Genomic DNA, 15,698 nt, shown 5'->3' on the forward strand with positions numbered 1-15,698 from the left:
TTTGAACAAGAACCTTCAAGGAAGAGAAGAAAATATTTTAACAGCTAAAGATAAAGTTGTATTTTGCATTTCACGCAAAACTTCGTTTGTGGTCAACCTCTCTACAAAACAAAATGTTTGAGTCTTTTCCATGTGTTCAGAAGATTATTGAAGATAATGCAACAGACCAAAGTTTTGCAGTATCGGCTCACATTCCTTGCATGATACAGAGCTTGCATAATTTACAAGAGAAACTTTTGACGTACTTTCCAGACTTGCACTCTGAAGCTGACAATGGGCGTAGATGTATTTTAAACCCTTTTTTGGACAAATCAATAGACCTGGCTGATATCACCACAAAAATGAAAGAATGTCTTCTAGATTTTGCTGCTGATGGCATGCTTAAAATGGAATTTTATTCGCAAAGTGTCGACGTATTTTGGATGAAAAGAAAACACGAATATCCAGCGCTGGCAAGGGAAGCTCTTAAATTATTAGTGCCATTCGCCACTTCATACTTGTGTGAACTAACATTTTCTTCAATGGTAGACATTAAAACTAAAAAGAGAAATAGGCTGCAATTAGAAAATGATCTGATTATTAACGTTTCAAAAATAGCACCACAATTTGATAAACTTTTGAAAAATAAACAAGCACATCCTTCTCACTAAAATTGTGTTTTAGTTGTGTAAGAACCTCGACTTTTTCTTTCAGCTGGCGACCCCCCGATTAAGGCTTCGGGACCCCCCTAGGGGTTGCGACCCACATATTGAAAAACACTGGTTTAAATTATTTGATTAATATTCACCAATTGGAAGTTTTTGTTTTCTCCGAGTGCTAATTACATGATAGTGAAATAGCCATATTTTGCGATTTTAGTGAGAACTACGAATGTAAGCTTGGTTTAGAAATACAAGCAGTGCATTTTGGAGCTTCAAAAAACAATATATCTTTACATTGTGGCATGATATACTTCAAAAGTAAATCACAATCATTCGTCACCATATCTAACAATATTTGCCATCAGTGGCGTAGCTATCATAGGGCTAGGTGGTGCAGTGCACCAGGGCCCCGGAGCTAAGGGGGCCCTCAAACCTCAGCTTTGAAAAAAAAAATTTTTTTTCAATTAAAAAAAAATTCATTAAAATTTGACACTAAATTCATCAATGTTTCCAGTAAGACAGGGCGCGCACGAGCAACTTTGTCTCCGCAACTATTTTGTCTCTCCCACCTATGGGCTAGTATGAAAGTGCGCGCACGTAGCGACGCAACTCCCCATACAAATTGATGGGAGAGACAAAATAGTTGCGGAGACAAAGTTGCTCGTGCGCGCTCGCTCTAAAAGTGTTCAACTGTCAAAATTAGATGACATCACCGATTTTCATACTGTACGCAGCAGCAACGGTTACAGTGTTACTAATAAATAAAATTAAATAATGTCCTATAATATTTATTTTAAAGTGAAACTTTTATTACATCGTCTCAAACTTTTTGGTCTGTGTAGCGCATGTCGCGTGTATCGCGGATGCTGAGTAGATATACCTACTCGGCAGCCGACCGTCACGCGACATGCGCTACACAAAGCAGTGTTCGGAACCGTTCGAACAGTTTCACTTTTACCGTGGTTTCATAAAACCACACAACATTTATATTTATTTAGTATTGACTACCCTCTCAAACACCGAACGGCCCGATCGGGCCGCGCTATGACGAATTACGCCATTCTGTTAAACATCGTGCGGCACAATCGCGCCGCGCTTCCTCATTCGACTTTGGACGAAATCATTGGACGAAACAACGGATAAATTGAAAAAGTATAGAAATGACTTCGAGTCCTTCAAATCCAAGGCCACCGAATCCGCGAGAAAATACGATATCGATCCTACCTTTCCAGAAAAGCGACGAAGAAAAACTAAAAAGCATTTCGATGAATTGGCTTCTGATCACCGATTCGTAAACCAGGAAGAAGTCTTTAGAGTAACTATTTTCATTTTTCAACAATGTACTCGACATAATAATCAATCAGTTAGATGCGCGTTTTATTGGTATGAGTGCAATTTGTAAATCGTTCGACTTCCTGATGCCAAAAAACTTGCTTAGCTGGAATGAAACGATTTTACTCGAGAAATGTAGGTTAAAGCTACTTTATCGCATCAGGAACTACATTACCACACCCTTACGTATAAGGCTCTGTGAGGCACTAATTCTCTCGAAATTTAATTTCGGAGATACCATGTACGGTGCAATGTTGCTTGCAAGGACCAGGAATGCAATACAGCGGGTTCAGAACGCGTGTGCTCGGTTCTGTTGGGACATACCTGCAAGAGATCATGTTACACCATATCTAATCGAAGCAAAAATGCTCAACATGGAACGACGCAGGCGCCTTCACTTTGCTGTGATGCTTTTTGAGGTGGTGACGTCTCAAATACCTAAATACCTGCATAGTAAGCTTAGATGGGTTGGTGAGAGAAATGGCTCGCACTTCACAAGAGCATCCACATTCATGTTGGTTATGCCAAGATACCACACAACCGCTTTTAGAGGCAGTTTTGTATACAACGCAACTAAGTGTTGGAATAACCTTCCGCCGCCGCTGCGTGAGTCGATTTCCAAACACTCTTTTAAGTATAAGTATAAAACACACCTCATTAGCGATTTCGTCGGGAAGCCTTAGTTGCGTTGTATATAATATGCATTCAATATATATATGTAATATAATTTATCATTATTTATTTATGTAATATAGGTATTGATGTTTATTTCATTAATTTGTAGATTTTAATATTATATGAATAGTAAAAACACTTACTTATTAATTTAAATTTTTCTAGTTTGTTTTATTGTATTTTATGTTATTTAACTATATTTTATTATTCGGGACACTTTAGACTTACGCGTCTGTTGTCTGGTTGGGCCCTGAAAACCAGCGCTATGCCGACCGTGGTGCGGCGTAGCATATGCTGAGTGGCCTTACCCTTTAGGTCACCAGTCGCCACACAAATATTTATAATAGCTTTTTAGCTCTTAATTTTTTCTTTTTTTTTTTATCCCTGTTTATTTTCTATAGTCTTTAAGAGTGCTCTTGTTATTGTTTTTTTATGTGGTGGTGGTACTTTGGAGATCCTAATAAATGTATTTTATTCTATTCTTATTCTTAAAAATGTGATCAGTTTCAGAAGAAATATTGCGATATAATTGGACCCAATTTCTCGCTCCAATTTCTTAATGTATATCATCTGATTCTCCCTCAATTGATGGAGACGTGGTCTATTCGCCAGCTTTGCAAAGAAATTATAACAAAATTTGGCGTGCTCGAAAGTGACCTTACGGAAGTGTCTACAGCGATGCTACTGTTTCATACAATTCCTGTTACTTCCGCGGCAGCAGAAAGATCTTTCAGTAAACTGAAGATTATAAAAAATTATTTAAGAAACAGCATACGACAAGATCGCCTCCGACATTTATCGTTAACTAGCTTTCCACCCGCAGCTTCGCCCGCGCAGGCAAAGAAAAACCCGCATAGTTCCCGTTCCCGTGGGATTCCCGGGATAAAACCTATCCTATTTCCCGGGATAAAAAGTAGCCTATGTCCTTTCTCGGGTATCAAAATATCTCTATACCAAATTTCATGCAAATAATTGGTTCAGAAGTTAAGGCGTGATTGAGTAACAGACAGACAGACAGAGTTACTTTCGCATTTATAATATTAGTATGGATTGCAATTTGCAATAGAAAATGAGGCGGCATCAAACTTGGAGAGTGAAATTATAGACGAATTTGCAAAATTTAAAGCGCGCAAGAGATTGTGAATAGGGCGGAGAATTCTGTTAAAAATCGTTTAAATTTCCATTAATTAATCTCATCTGTATAATAAATATTCTATATTGTCATGTGCGTCGTTGTTTATTTATTCCCTTTTTCTTCTATTAAACACATGGAGATTCTAATCGAGACGACGTATGGGTTTAGCCTACTAGGGATAAGTTCACTTACTGTTTTCTATTCTTATTCTTATCAATAATTTTGAAGGCAAATATAAGTTCAAACTACGCGGAAAGAGGGGAGGAGGAGGGCCCGATTCTTTCCCTATGCACCAGGGCCCTTGTCCCCCTAGCTACGCCACTGTTTGCCATGAACACAATGCTATCTGGGCCCATTTACTACCCGTTCTAAAATTCGCAAAGCAGTTGGATCCAAACATAGAAATAATTCATTTTTTTCCGATGGTCCGTGTAGCCAATATAGGCAAAAGAAAAAATTAAAAAAAAAAAAAATCTTTTTGCAAACAAAATTAACGCTGGTAATTTTCGGAGAGTGGTCATGGTAAGGGTGTTGCTGATGGAATTGTTGGAGCAGTTAAACGTCAATTGGACAAACACGTGTCTTATGGTGGTGAACGTGCTCACCAACACCTTGAACAGAGCATGCAATCAGTAAAATGTTTTTTCATAATGCTGATAATGACATTAGCAATATGAAACATCTTATACCAGTCAACATTCGGCCTGTTCCTGAAACCATGTTACATCAAATTGTGACAGGAGGGCAAAATACTATATTTTACAGGCAACTGAGTTGCTTTTGCGGTGGCCGACGCGGTCTATGCAGTGGCGTGCATTCCAACTTCTTACTGACAATTTTTAACGAAATATTTATACAAACCGATGTTCTTTATGAGATAATGCAAAAAAAGACATCGGATGTGACATATTGCGTTAAAAAAATTAATGAATTTGAAATTTTTTTGCAATCCTATAGGTCTAGGTTTAATTCCATCTTTGGAGGGGTTAAAAGAATTGCGGGTCCACCAAAGCGGAAGCGTAATGTGATGGACCCGAAACTGCAATTATAGATAACATATCCCAGGAATGCCGCGATCGATTTAAAAATTTAAAAGAACTGAAACATTTTTCTCTGTTATCATGCGATAATTTTAATAACTTCAATAATAATTTTCTGTTAGAGTCAGTAGCGCAATTTGCACAAATTTACAAAATATATAATTTTCAATAAGACCGTCTTGTTAATGAGCTAAAATGTATTTATAACTTAGCAGATTTTCAAACTCTCAGCATTTACAAAATAATAGAACATCTCTACAATAATAACTTGAATACCGTTTTTACAGAAGTACTACGATTAGCTAAATTAATAGTTAGAGTTCCTGCAAGCAGTGCCTCGACCGAAAGGTCTTTCTCTTCATTAAAATTAAAAACGCATACACACGTATTGAAGAAATACCCAAGGTCAGGATCGCCTCACTAATTTATCGATGATTTCTATTCGTTGTGTGCGCGGTGACAGCGCCCCTAGTGGCCGCAACCATTCAGGACTTGTCATCTGTCAAATCATGTCAACTAGATGACTAGATGATTTTTTGACTAGTTTTTCAACGAAATTGAAAAAAATAGTGTAAAAAGTGAGTGTGTATATTATACCTAGCGATTTTCTTCCTCGTGAAAAATATGGATATTATAATACGTACGGGATTTGAATGGATTAAGCATAAAATACATTTCCAACCTCAAACTGAGCAAAAAGGGAAAAAATTAGTATTAGCACAGCATGTGAGAGAAGTGGAAGTGCTTAGAACGAACGGGAAAAGCTTCATAATAAAAGCTCTGATCATAAGACAAACGTCTGTGACACAAACTCCCTACAAAAGTTAGCCGTAAGTCGAAGTGAGCTCATTGCTTTAGATGGTTTAGAAACATCAAAAGCCATATGGGACAAACTTAAATCGATGTATGAATCGAGTGGGCCTGCTCGCAAAGCCTCATTGTTAAAGAAACTTGTCTTAACGCGCATGCAAGAAGAAGACGACCTGCGCAAGCACATTGCAGATTTCTTTGACGCCGTCAAGAAGTTAAAAGAAATTGGTTTAAACATCATTGATGAATTACTTGCTATTTTGTTGCTTTATAGTTTGCCAGATTCCTTTACTATGTTTCGTACAGCTATGGAATCACGAGATGATTTACCATCAACAGATATTTTAACCCTTAATTCACTACCTGAGTCCATTGGACTCACATCGAACTTTCAAACTATTATAATTTTTTCCCCTAGTGACTTATTTCCTCCACCGTCTCAGTACCTTCCTGCAGTGACGCGGGCACCATGGTAGCGAGAGAACGTGCGCCTGCGCTGCGTAATTGGTAAGTTATTACGTCGAGTGAGTCCCATGGACTCATACTAGTGAATTAAGTAATATTTTATTTATTTGTTACGATTCTTAAATGTTGCTTATTTGTCGTATTAATGATATAAAAATATGTATTTTAATTTTTATTGTTGTTGTAGGTTTGTAAAATGTAATTTGATGACACGTCTGCACAGTACACGTTTGCCACGACAACTTCGCTGCTCGATTTCATATATCATGAAAAGAGACATTCCTGAAGATGCGAGCCACTCTGAAACCGAAGACAAGTTACCTAGGACAGAAAAAAAGTATTGTTATCTATGTAATTACAAAAAGAGAACAAAGACTGCATATTTATGCACTAGATGTCTGAAGCCTGTATGTTTGAGTTGCTCAAAAAAGGTATGCCGTCGTTGCCTGGTGGTAATACCCCATGCACGTTTTTTTTCTTTGTATAGAAGCGTACATTTTTGTTGTTTATTTTCGGTTTTGTATTCCTTTAGAAGTCTTATAAAATTAAAAAGAGTTATAAATTAAAAATATTTGCTATTATTGCAGAGCTTTGAAAATAACTCTGTTTTTTAAGACTGTTAGAATAAGTTTTTTTTATTTTTAAGAGTATTTCAGAAGTTTATCCAGTTTTGTTATTTTTTTGTAGTGCCTTAATAAACATTTAAAAATAATAATAAAGAAAATTAATAAAAAAAGAGTTTTATTTGAAAAAACCACGCTAAGAAAATATATGAGTCCAGTGGACTCATGGAAGTTGTTTATGTTAGCAAATTTCACGTAGTGAATTGAGGGTTAAAGGTAAAAATTGTTGAAGACTATGAAGGACGTAAAACTAAAACTATAGATCAAGGTACAATGTTGATTAAGCCTCGTCATGTAAAGAAGTATACCCATGAGAATAAAGACCACAATAAGTTTAAGATTGAATGTTATCGGTGTGGTGGTCATGGACATTTTGCGAGAGAATGCAAATCTAAAAACATTAATAAAAATATTCATAATAATAAGTATAAGCAGAGCGCGCAACATGTAGAACGAAATTCAGACAAGGCAACTATTTTGATGAGCACTACCGAAGAGGTGATGTTAGGTAATGGAAGAAACATTACTTGGTGTATCGACAGTGGATGTACGGGCCATATGTGTAAAGCGAGTCACACACGGCGAAGATACTATAATATTTTATCTTAAGATACTGTAATATAAAATATTACAGTATCTTAAGGTATCCGGTATCAGCGTTCTGACCATCATTTTTCTTTTTGTCATTGCGTACTAAGACCCCTGTAGAACCGCCATCCTGTTACAAATGACCCGAAATTTTGTGGGTACCTTCCCACTGAATACCTTCTGATATCTTCTCACTGAAATGAAACGCCTTCCCAATTTCTATGATTCCATATTACAAACATTTTAACAGAAAGATAGACGAGTAGATTTAATATATAAATAGTTCTGTCGAATTTAGAACCTTCGTCATTCTAATGTCCTACGAAAACCATAGTACCGGAAAATCCGGTATCGTCACGGTGAATTTGATATCTTACATAAGACAAAATGTACTAATTTGTATTTTTTCTACTTGTATTTTGTCTTCGGTGAGCAGAAAAAGTTTTCGGGATAGTGACAGTATTTAAAAGGTAAATAAACACATTTTCTTTACTTTGGCATATTGTATTTAAAACATAAACTAACCTGTATTGGATTAAGAAAGTTAAAACAAGTTAATTTAAAAAAGTATTACTTAGTTATTTTTAATTTTAAAAGTTTCGTCGTATGCATATGTCACCTCCTGTGCGTGATGTGACGTACTACCGGAATAAAATCGTGACGAACTCGAATTATAAAGCTTAGTGTACAACGAAATATTTAATGTTGTAAAAGATAATTTTACCTACGTGTTAGGTACCTAATTTTGATAAGAGGTAAAATTTGTATTGTTTGTTTGCACGCTCGTAATACCCGTGACGACTCATTGGATTCGAATCTAAATTTACTGTAAAAACATATATACTACTTATGCTATCGACTACTTATTATCCAATTATACTACAAAAAATTATACCTTTCTTGTTTCAGATATAAGTTCGCATTTAACATACCTACTCGTATGTATGATTACTCTGCTAGCCGATATGGTATTATATTGGGACGTTGACAAAATCCGAACATATTTTGATTTAAATCAATGTTACATTAATAATGCCAGGTGGCCCTGGCCTATTACACATTTCATAATCACTGAGAAGTGTTTCGGATGTCAGCGAAAAATCAACAGAGTATAAAACTGCAGCATTTTACTCTTGTTATGAGTCATAGCGATATTAGAAAATTACTGCAGTGTTCTATTTTTTGGTGTTCTTTTTGTATGCATTCTATTTATGATCATTTTCCCGAAGATGAGAGGTTTGTTTGGGAGGAAATAATTAATGGTTATTGGAGAAAGTAGAATTTCGTTCGGTAAAGAATGGCGCTTACCGCAGCAGAAAGAGCGAAGCGATATCGCGAAAAACTAAAGCAAAATCCTGAAAAATTTGAAGTCCAGCGCCAAAAACAGTTGGCGAGATTAAACAAGAATAGGAAAAAGATATCAGAACTTTCAGAAGAAGAAAAGATAAAACAACGAAAATTATGGAGAGATGAGAAGAGGAAAACAAAACTTAATAATAATAAAATGTCCTACCTATATACTCCTCTTCTATGGCCATTTCGAGACGCCTCAGCGAGCCCTGGTAGTCGGTGTGGAAATTCTCTTTGACGTAGTACGGGACCTGGAGATACAAATAATACATACATATAAATAATTGTAAATTAAAGTATTAAATATACAGGGTGTCCCACTGTTGGTATACTAAGCCAAAAGGAGGTAATAGATTTGCATACGCTAAGTACGTAAAAAATACTTAAAAAATTCCAGACGCATTTTTTTTTCAAGTAGATGAATTCTTAAAACTCTATGTGTACACCCATAACAAGCAACCCGCCCAACTTTGTCACCAGCACATGAGCTATCGTTTAATATTATGTTTTCATAGACAAAATGCTCACATTAGAGAAGCGGTATATGCCGGCTGCGCGAAGCTAGAGAAGAAAACATGGATTTTCAGGAAAAATTTAGCAAAAAATTTTTGACGTAATTTTGTTGTTTAAGTATTTTTTACGTGATCAGTGTATGCAAAACTACAAGTCTCTTCGCGCTTAGTATACCAATAGCGGGACACCCTGTAGATTAAGGGCTGATTTTTCAATCCTTGGTTAAAACTTATTCGTCGAATATGTATATAAAACTCAAAGTTGACTGATATAGTAATCTATCAACGCACAGCCCAAACCACTGGACGTATCGGGCCGAAATTTGTCATGCAGGTAGATGTTAGGACGTAGGCATCCGATAAGAAAGGATTTCCCGAAATGCTTGCGGGAACGGGGAAAAACGGGGATGCACGTACAAAGTCGTGGGCGGAAGCTAGTAATATATAAAACTACCATTTTAAAAACGTATTCTAATTGCCCGTATTTGACAGTGTATGTGACATTTTAATATTATCGTGTAATACTTTATTGGACGGATAAGTTTTATCCAAGCATTGAAAAATCGGCCCTAAAATGTATAGAGATGTTTGTGAAAGAATTGATTATGTAAAACTGCTCATAAAATAAAAACTACTGGGGCTACACGAATGAAATTTTTATGGGACAAACTCGAAACCATTCCGCATCAAACAAGAAAAGAATCACGTAAATCGGTTCAGAAACCTCGGCGTAATCGGTGTACATATATAAAAAAATATACCGACCGAATTGATAACCTCCTCCTTTTTTTGGAGTCGGTTAAAACAGGAGCTACATCTGCCAACAAACTGTTGTACAGTTTGGCAGAGTACTAGAAATTATGTAATTGTTTTTTTTTTTTCTGGAATGTACAATAAATATAATGAAATCTGCCACTGCGTAAGTAGGAGGGTTTAATTTTTCGATATATGTATGTATGTTTCTTTGGAACGCCCTATAGCATAAACAGCTGGAAAGATTTTGTTTAACATGTATGATCACTTCATCAAAACTTCCATCAATCCTCAACTTCACCAAATCTTCCATTAACCCTCAAAAAATTGGTTGTCTGTTAAGTCGGTTTACTGACGTTAGTAATTGAACGTGACAACGTCCGATTGTGCTTCTTTGTCGCTCGTTCCGCGCTCTCGCTTGCACTTCAAGCCTTACATGGAACGCCTCAGAGCGAGGTAACGCCGCATGAGTCATGTTTTTTCGTGCGTGCAGGCTCTATCGAATTATAAGACGTTGTCATGTCAAAAAGTTGCTAGGCGTTCGAGAAAAATTGCAAGGTCGCGTCATGACAACTCTTTTCCTTTTTTTGTTATCTACCCTCACCTTCAAGTTAACGGTGTCCCTCGGCACCGGGTACTTGGCGTTCGGGCTGAGGCTGTACACCGGCTCGCTGATGAAGAACCCTGACATCATGGAGAGCAGCACCAGCACGAGGACTGGTAACAGTTGGACGAGGCCCGCGTGGTTGTCGCGCTGTTCCGGCTCGCGGGCGCGTCTGCGGGTGTACACTGTTGGACCGCCGCCGGAGAACGCTGCAAATTTTGTTATTTATTTATTTTATTTATTTATTCTTTATTGTACATTAGGTTTAACCTTATTCTATAATATCTTAATGGATTTAAATGTACAAAAGGCAGCCTTATGGCTCTAAGCCATCTCTGCCAGGCAACATTCAATTTTAATTTCACAAATTTAGTTATTATTGTTAGAAAAGAAACGAATTGATCATTCTGGATCAGCATGCAGAAATATAACCTAAATTCAGGGAATATAGAAATTCACAAGCCTAGATTAGCACTCAATAATATACCAAATTATATATAGTGAATATAAAGTTGGAAGAAGTCCTTTTGAATGATAATTACATCTTTAAATTAACAAGTGATGAAAAATCATTGGAGAGTTTTAGAGCGGCTGTACACGGGCGGCTTGAGCAGTTAACGGCTGAGCGACGTACACGGACTGCTCGAGCGGTCGGTCGTTGACTGCTCGAGCTGTCGGTACAAACCGCGCAGTTGACGGCTTGAAGCGGTCGCGACGTCTCGAGCAGTAAGTGTACGGCAGCTTACTTTGGGCAGTGTTTGAGTGAGTATATAAGTCAGTTATGAGTGTAGTATATAACATGCTTTTTAAAAGCACTTTACCAATTAACTTTCCAAGTGAGTGTGTGCATATTTTATTGCACATGTTTCCTTAGTGAAATAAACTTCAAATTATTAATATTATTAGCCCTCCGAGTGTTCATACCTCATCAAAATCGATTAGTTTTAAATATTAAAGAATACATTAGATAATATGTCTTCATTAGTTTTACAGATAGTAAAGTTTCACTACTCTCTCTCTAGTTTCACGAATCACTCCATACACTTACCGGTGGCGCCAAAGAACATGTTGAACAGCTCCTCAGCGGTGAGGTCCGACTCGAAGCCCCGCGCGTAGTACTGGTGGTGCGTGTGCGGGGTGTGAGCCGGCTCTTCCCCGCGGAGGTCGTATTGCTTTCTCTTTTCCGCGTCCGTGAGAACGGCCGCAGCGTTGCCGATCGCCTGAAGGGTTTTATTTATTTTACTAGCTGTGTAATGCTGCAGCCACACTATGCTCATCGCTCTGCCGTTATTCGCCGCGACATTGCCCTATCTGGCCACACACTGCTGTCGTTGTCGTCCTCAAACATAAAAACCATAAAACTTTTGAAGAGAAAACTTCTTTAGCGGCGTTGAGCACTTTTTCTGTAATGGGTATAAAATCTTAAACTCGCGTCAGGACACGTGACCTGATCGAAAAAGCGTAAGACGGATGGATATCAAACATGCTCAATGTTAATAATCAAGTTTTCACTTCTGCCGGCACTCCCGGAGTGCAACCCGTCTTTTTTTCATTTGACCATTCCATGCTTGGCGACGACATAATTTCCAATTTCGCATACGTTATTATTGCGCGAGCGCTCGATGCGGACTGCGATCGCGCGATTATGTGGCCAGTCACTCGCACTCGTATTGCCGGTCATTTGACTCGCGCGCAAAAACCGACAAAATAGGGAGCAGTGAGCAGGACGATGAGCACGCCGAGTGGCATGACGAGTAATGTTGCCACACTATGTCTACTTTCCTCGTTACTTTCCATACCACTCGTCAATCGTATTAGAAACACCAATGTTTCATTCACATTAATGCATTAATTAATTTATTATATTCTTGTTGTCTGATTCGTCTTTCTCTAAAGCTGTCTCAGAGCGGACTAAAATGGCGTCACCAAGGATGACGTAATATCGCAGGAATGTGCGATGCGAAGCAGATCGGAAATTCTTGCATTGCTTCGTTGCTGTTCGTGGGAATTCGCAGATATTTGCGATGCGATGCGATGCGAATTCGCGATTTTGTGTGGGAGCCCTTAATCAAACTAATAATTATGATAATTCACAGTAATCAGTGTTTAATAGGTTCAAAATTACCTTAAAGGCTTCCGCTGCGCCTGGTGCATGATTTTTATCAGGATGTAGTTGCAGGGCCAATTTTTTGTATGCTTTTTTAATGTCAGAATCTGTTGCCTCTTTGGTCACACCTGCAATGAGAAAAATAGTCTAGAATAAATAAAAAATATTTAAAATTAAATAAAAACATTCCTTATTTGCATATGTGTGTTATACATATCATTTAGTAAAGCATCATGGTAAAGAAAAATTAGTCATTTTTTATTAAATAGAAAAAAAAGAAATATGAAACAAAAATTAGGAGAGCTGTTGATTTACCATATTATAGAATAATAAATAGTATTGATTCTAAAGGCCCTTATTTAACATCATTTAGCATTTATTTACATTAATCTTATATTCTCCCATACTTAAAGAATGCAGAACATGTAAATCAACCAATTCACGAAAAGAATGAACAAAAAGTGAAGTCCCGTGTCCCCTAGTGGGGTAAGGGGCAGATGCATTATGTATACATCTGTTTCACTGATCCATTTATGTATACATTTGTAGGGGATCAGCCTTCTGTGCCGCGTATTTCCAAACTATACATAGCCAGAACGCAACCATAGGAAACTGCTAGTGTATACTTTGTAATGCTGTTTTTAAGTTTGTTATTACAATATATACACGAATTTTGCGTACTGATCGTGTATACTTTGTAACGCGGATGCTTGCTTCTTCTTTTCAAACTATACACGATCAGTACGCAAAATATGTATAACTAAATATAGCTAACACCACTTATGCTTGAGCGAAATAATAAATATATAGGCAATCAAAGACTTGTACAGCTATATCTATCTACTTTTATTCTTCTTGATTGATTCAGTAAAATATGGAATAAAAATATTATTACATAAGCTTAGAAAAATAAATAGGTAACAGATATAAGGGTTACCTATGGGTTAGGTTAGGTTCGTGTTTTTTTTAACTACACAAAAATAGGAGCCCCGTGAAGCGGGACTCCGTCGCCTCGTAACCGTCTTCTTCTGGACTTATTAGATTCTTACATTTTAGCACTATTGTCAATTGTAAGTCGTGCAGTATAGTCGGGAACGAAGACACAAGCATCCTCGATACAAAAAATATACGATCAGTACGCAACATTATATACATAATACACATGCATTTTAATAATAGATTTCAAAACAGCAATACAATAATATAAACGCGAGCAATGGAGAGACGCCGCGCTTACTCCGAAACATACACTATTAGTCCGCATGCGTACTGGCGCTGTATGTTTTGGAGCGCTATTCTTACTTACTTCACTACAAAGTATACGCGAGTACTTGCGTACTGCTGTTGTATAGATTGGAAGAACTTTGTAAAAAAGTTATTTCCAAACTATACGTGATTGGTTTCACACCGTTGCGTACTGGCCTTGTATAGTTTGGAAAGACGCTTCTGTGCCCTACCAGACCAAGACATTTTTTTCTTCATCTCTACTGGGAATCAAACCCAGGACCCCTCGGTTCAACGTTCACTCTTTAACCATTGTACCGAGGAGGCGGTCCAATTCGCCAACTAATTTATGCTTTGTTTAAAATTTTAAAATCTGCAATTGACTTCTAATTTTGTCACTTTAAACAACCTGCTTATAAGATTGTTTTTTTTAATTTTTCAACATCTATGCAATAACATTGCCATAGTGAAATATGATAGACTACAGATTCCTACTTATTTATAAACAAGAATATGTTTTATAAATGATGACTTTTAAAAGTAAATATCAATGTTCTTTATCTGTGTTATCTTTTATATTTAAATTAAGTTTATGAATATAACATATTCACTAAGTAAAGTTTAACTATTAACTAGCTGCATGCCTGACTTCACAAAATAATATGTTACTAGGTAAAGATGTAGGTAGCTTGCTAATGGTTAATTTTTTTTTAGAATGCTGTAATATTTATTTCAGTTTATTTGTTACAAACAAAATACAAATCATTTCTCTCTAAAATAATGTAGATGAATTATAGAAGCAAGTTCATTTAGAATAGATAAAATTATTTTTATGAATAATACAGTTATTTGGAAATGGTAATTGTGTAAAATAATGGAAAATTAATTACTGTCATTAAAAGCAATGCAAAATGGAACCAAAATAGCTCAAACACTTTCTCACGTACGCAGTATAATAATTTAATTCAATTAGCTGCAAATTATTCATGTTCGACCTTCACCATTTTTGCGTACATACCTAGTATTTCGTAATAATCCTTGCATTTTGTATTAATTCGACGTACAGCGTCCAACTGCTCCGCGGTGTATTCTCTCTGGGCTGGCTGGTGAGCAGGGGTTTTACGACGTCTTACATCTGCGTCAGGACTGCTAGGCGGAGTCCGTTTACTCGACGGAGTCCCTCCCGTGGGAATAGCAGCTCTTACGACCGTCAATAGATCCTTAGCACGCGCTGTGGGATATAATCGTTCGGCCTTAAGCAAAAAACGCTCGGCCTTTTCGTAATTTCCTGATGTAAAAGCACTTTGCGCAATTTCTATGCATCTCTCAGCTTCGTCCTTGTTCCCCTCGATTGTCATTTTCACAAGGCACAAGCACAGTTACAAGCAATAGAGCAATTTGAAACTATTGCTTGATGCGATAAATTAATTTAAAATTGATTATTGTTTTATTTCTGATCAATCATTACAAAATATTCATTGATAGACGATCAGTCAGACTTGGTAAATGTGTTGGTACTTGGTAAAAATAAGATGGTTACCAGTTTAAAAATAAAATAATATTTCCGCACTATTATTACCAGTACAAAAAATCTTTTTATTTAGAAGTATCACAGAAGTATGAAATTCCCACAGAAAATCCCGCAAATTTTGTAAATTGGAATATATAGAGAAATTACAAAAACGACATAATAAATTGTATTGTATAGCTGTTAATTGGCTGTTAATCAACTTTAAACTGAACAGTAAGAACAAATCACTGTTTTATCAATTAACGTAAATATTGGAATTTAGAAAATGATTGTGAGTTGTTTAAAATAAAATTATGTGAACAACAGAG

The 15,698-nt window shown here is 36.7% G+C and overlaps 1 protein-coding gene across 2 annotated transcripts in view; it reads right to left on the minus strand.

Annotated features, from left to right (window-relative positions):
• LOC149896062 (dnaJ homolog subfamily B member 12) overlaps window positions 1-15,360 on the minus strand; it is a 32,339-nt gene extending 16,979 nt beyond the window's left edge. For both annotated transcript variants that reach the window (XM_090117805.1, XM_090117806.1), the window contains exons 1-5: window positions 14,878-15,360; window positions 12,654-12,763; window positions 11,577-11,748; window positions 10,529-10,737; window positions 8,823-8,910 (exon numbers count right to left, since the gene is read on the minus strand). In XM_090117805.1, the coding sequence (XP_089973931.1) occupies window positions 8,823-8,910; window positions 10,529-10,737; window positions 11,577-11,748; window positions 12,654-12,763; window positions 14,878-15,217 (919 nt within the window). In that variant the 5' untranslated portion in view covers window positions 15,218-15,360. The remainder of the gene's footprint in view (window positions 1-8,822; window positions 8,911-10,528; window positions 10,738-11,576; window positions 11,749-12,653; window positions 12,764-14,877) is intronic.
• Between the last annotated feature and the right edge of the window lie 338 nt (window positions 15,361-15,698).

The sequence above is a fragment of the Colias eurytheme genome, chromosome 29 (assembly GCF_061535395.1).
Source record: "Colias eurytheme isolate Ceu_HAF_F1 chromosome 29, ilColEury1 Martin Lab GWU primary, whole genome shotgun sequence".
Classification (NCBI taxonomy): Eukaryota; Metazoa; Arthropoda; class Insecta; order Lepidoptera; family Pieridae; genus Colias; species Colias eurytheme.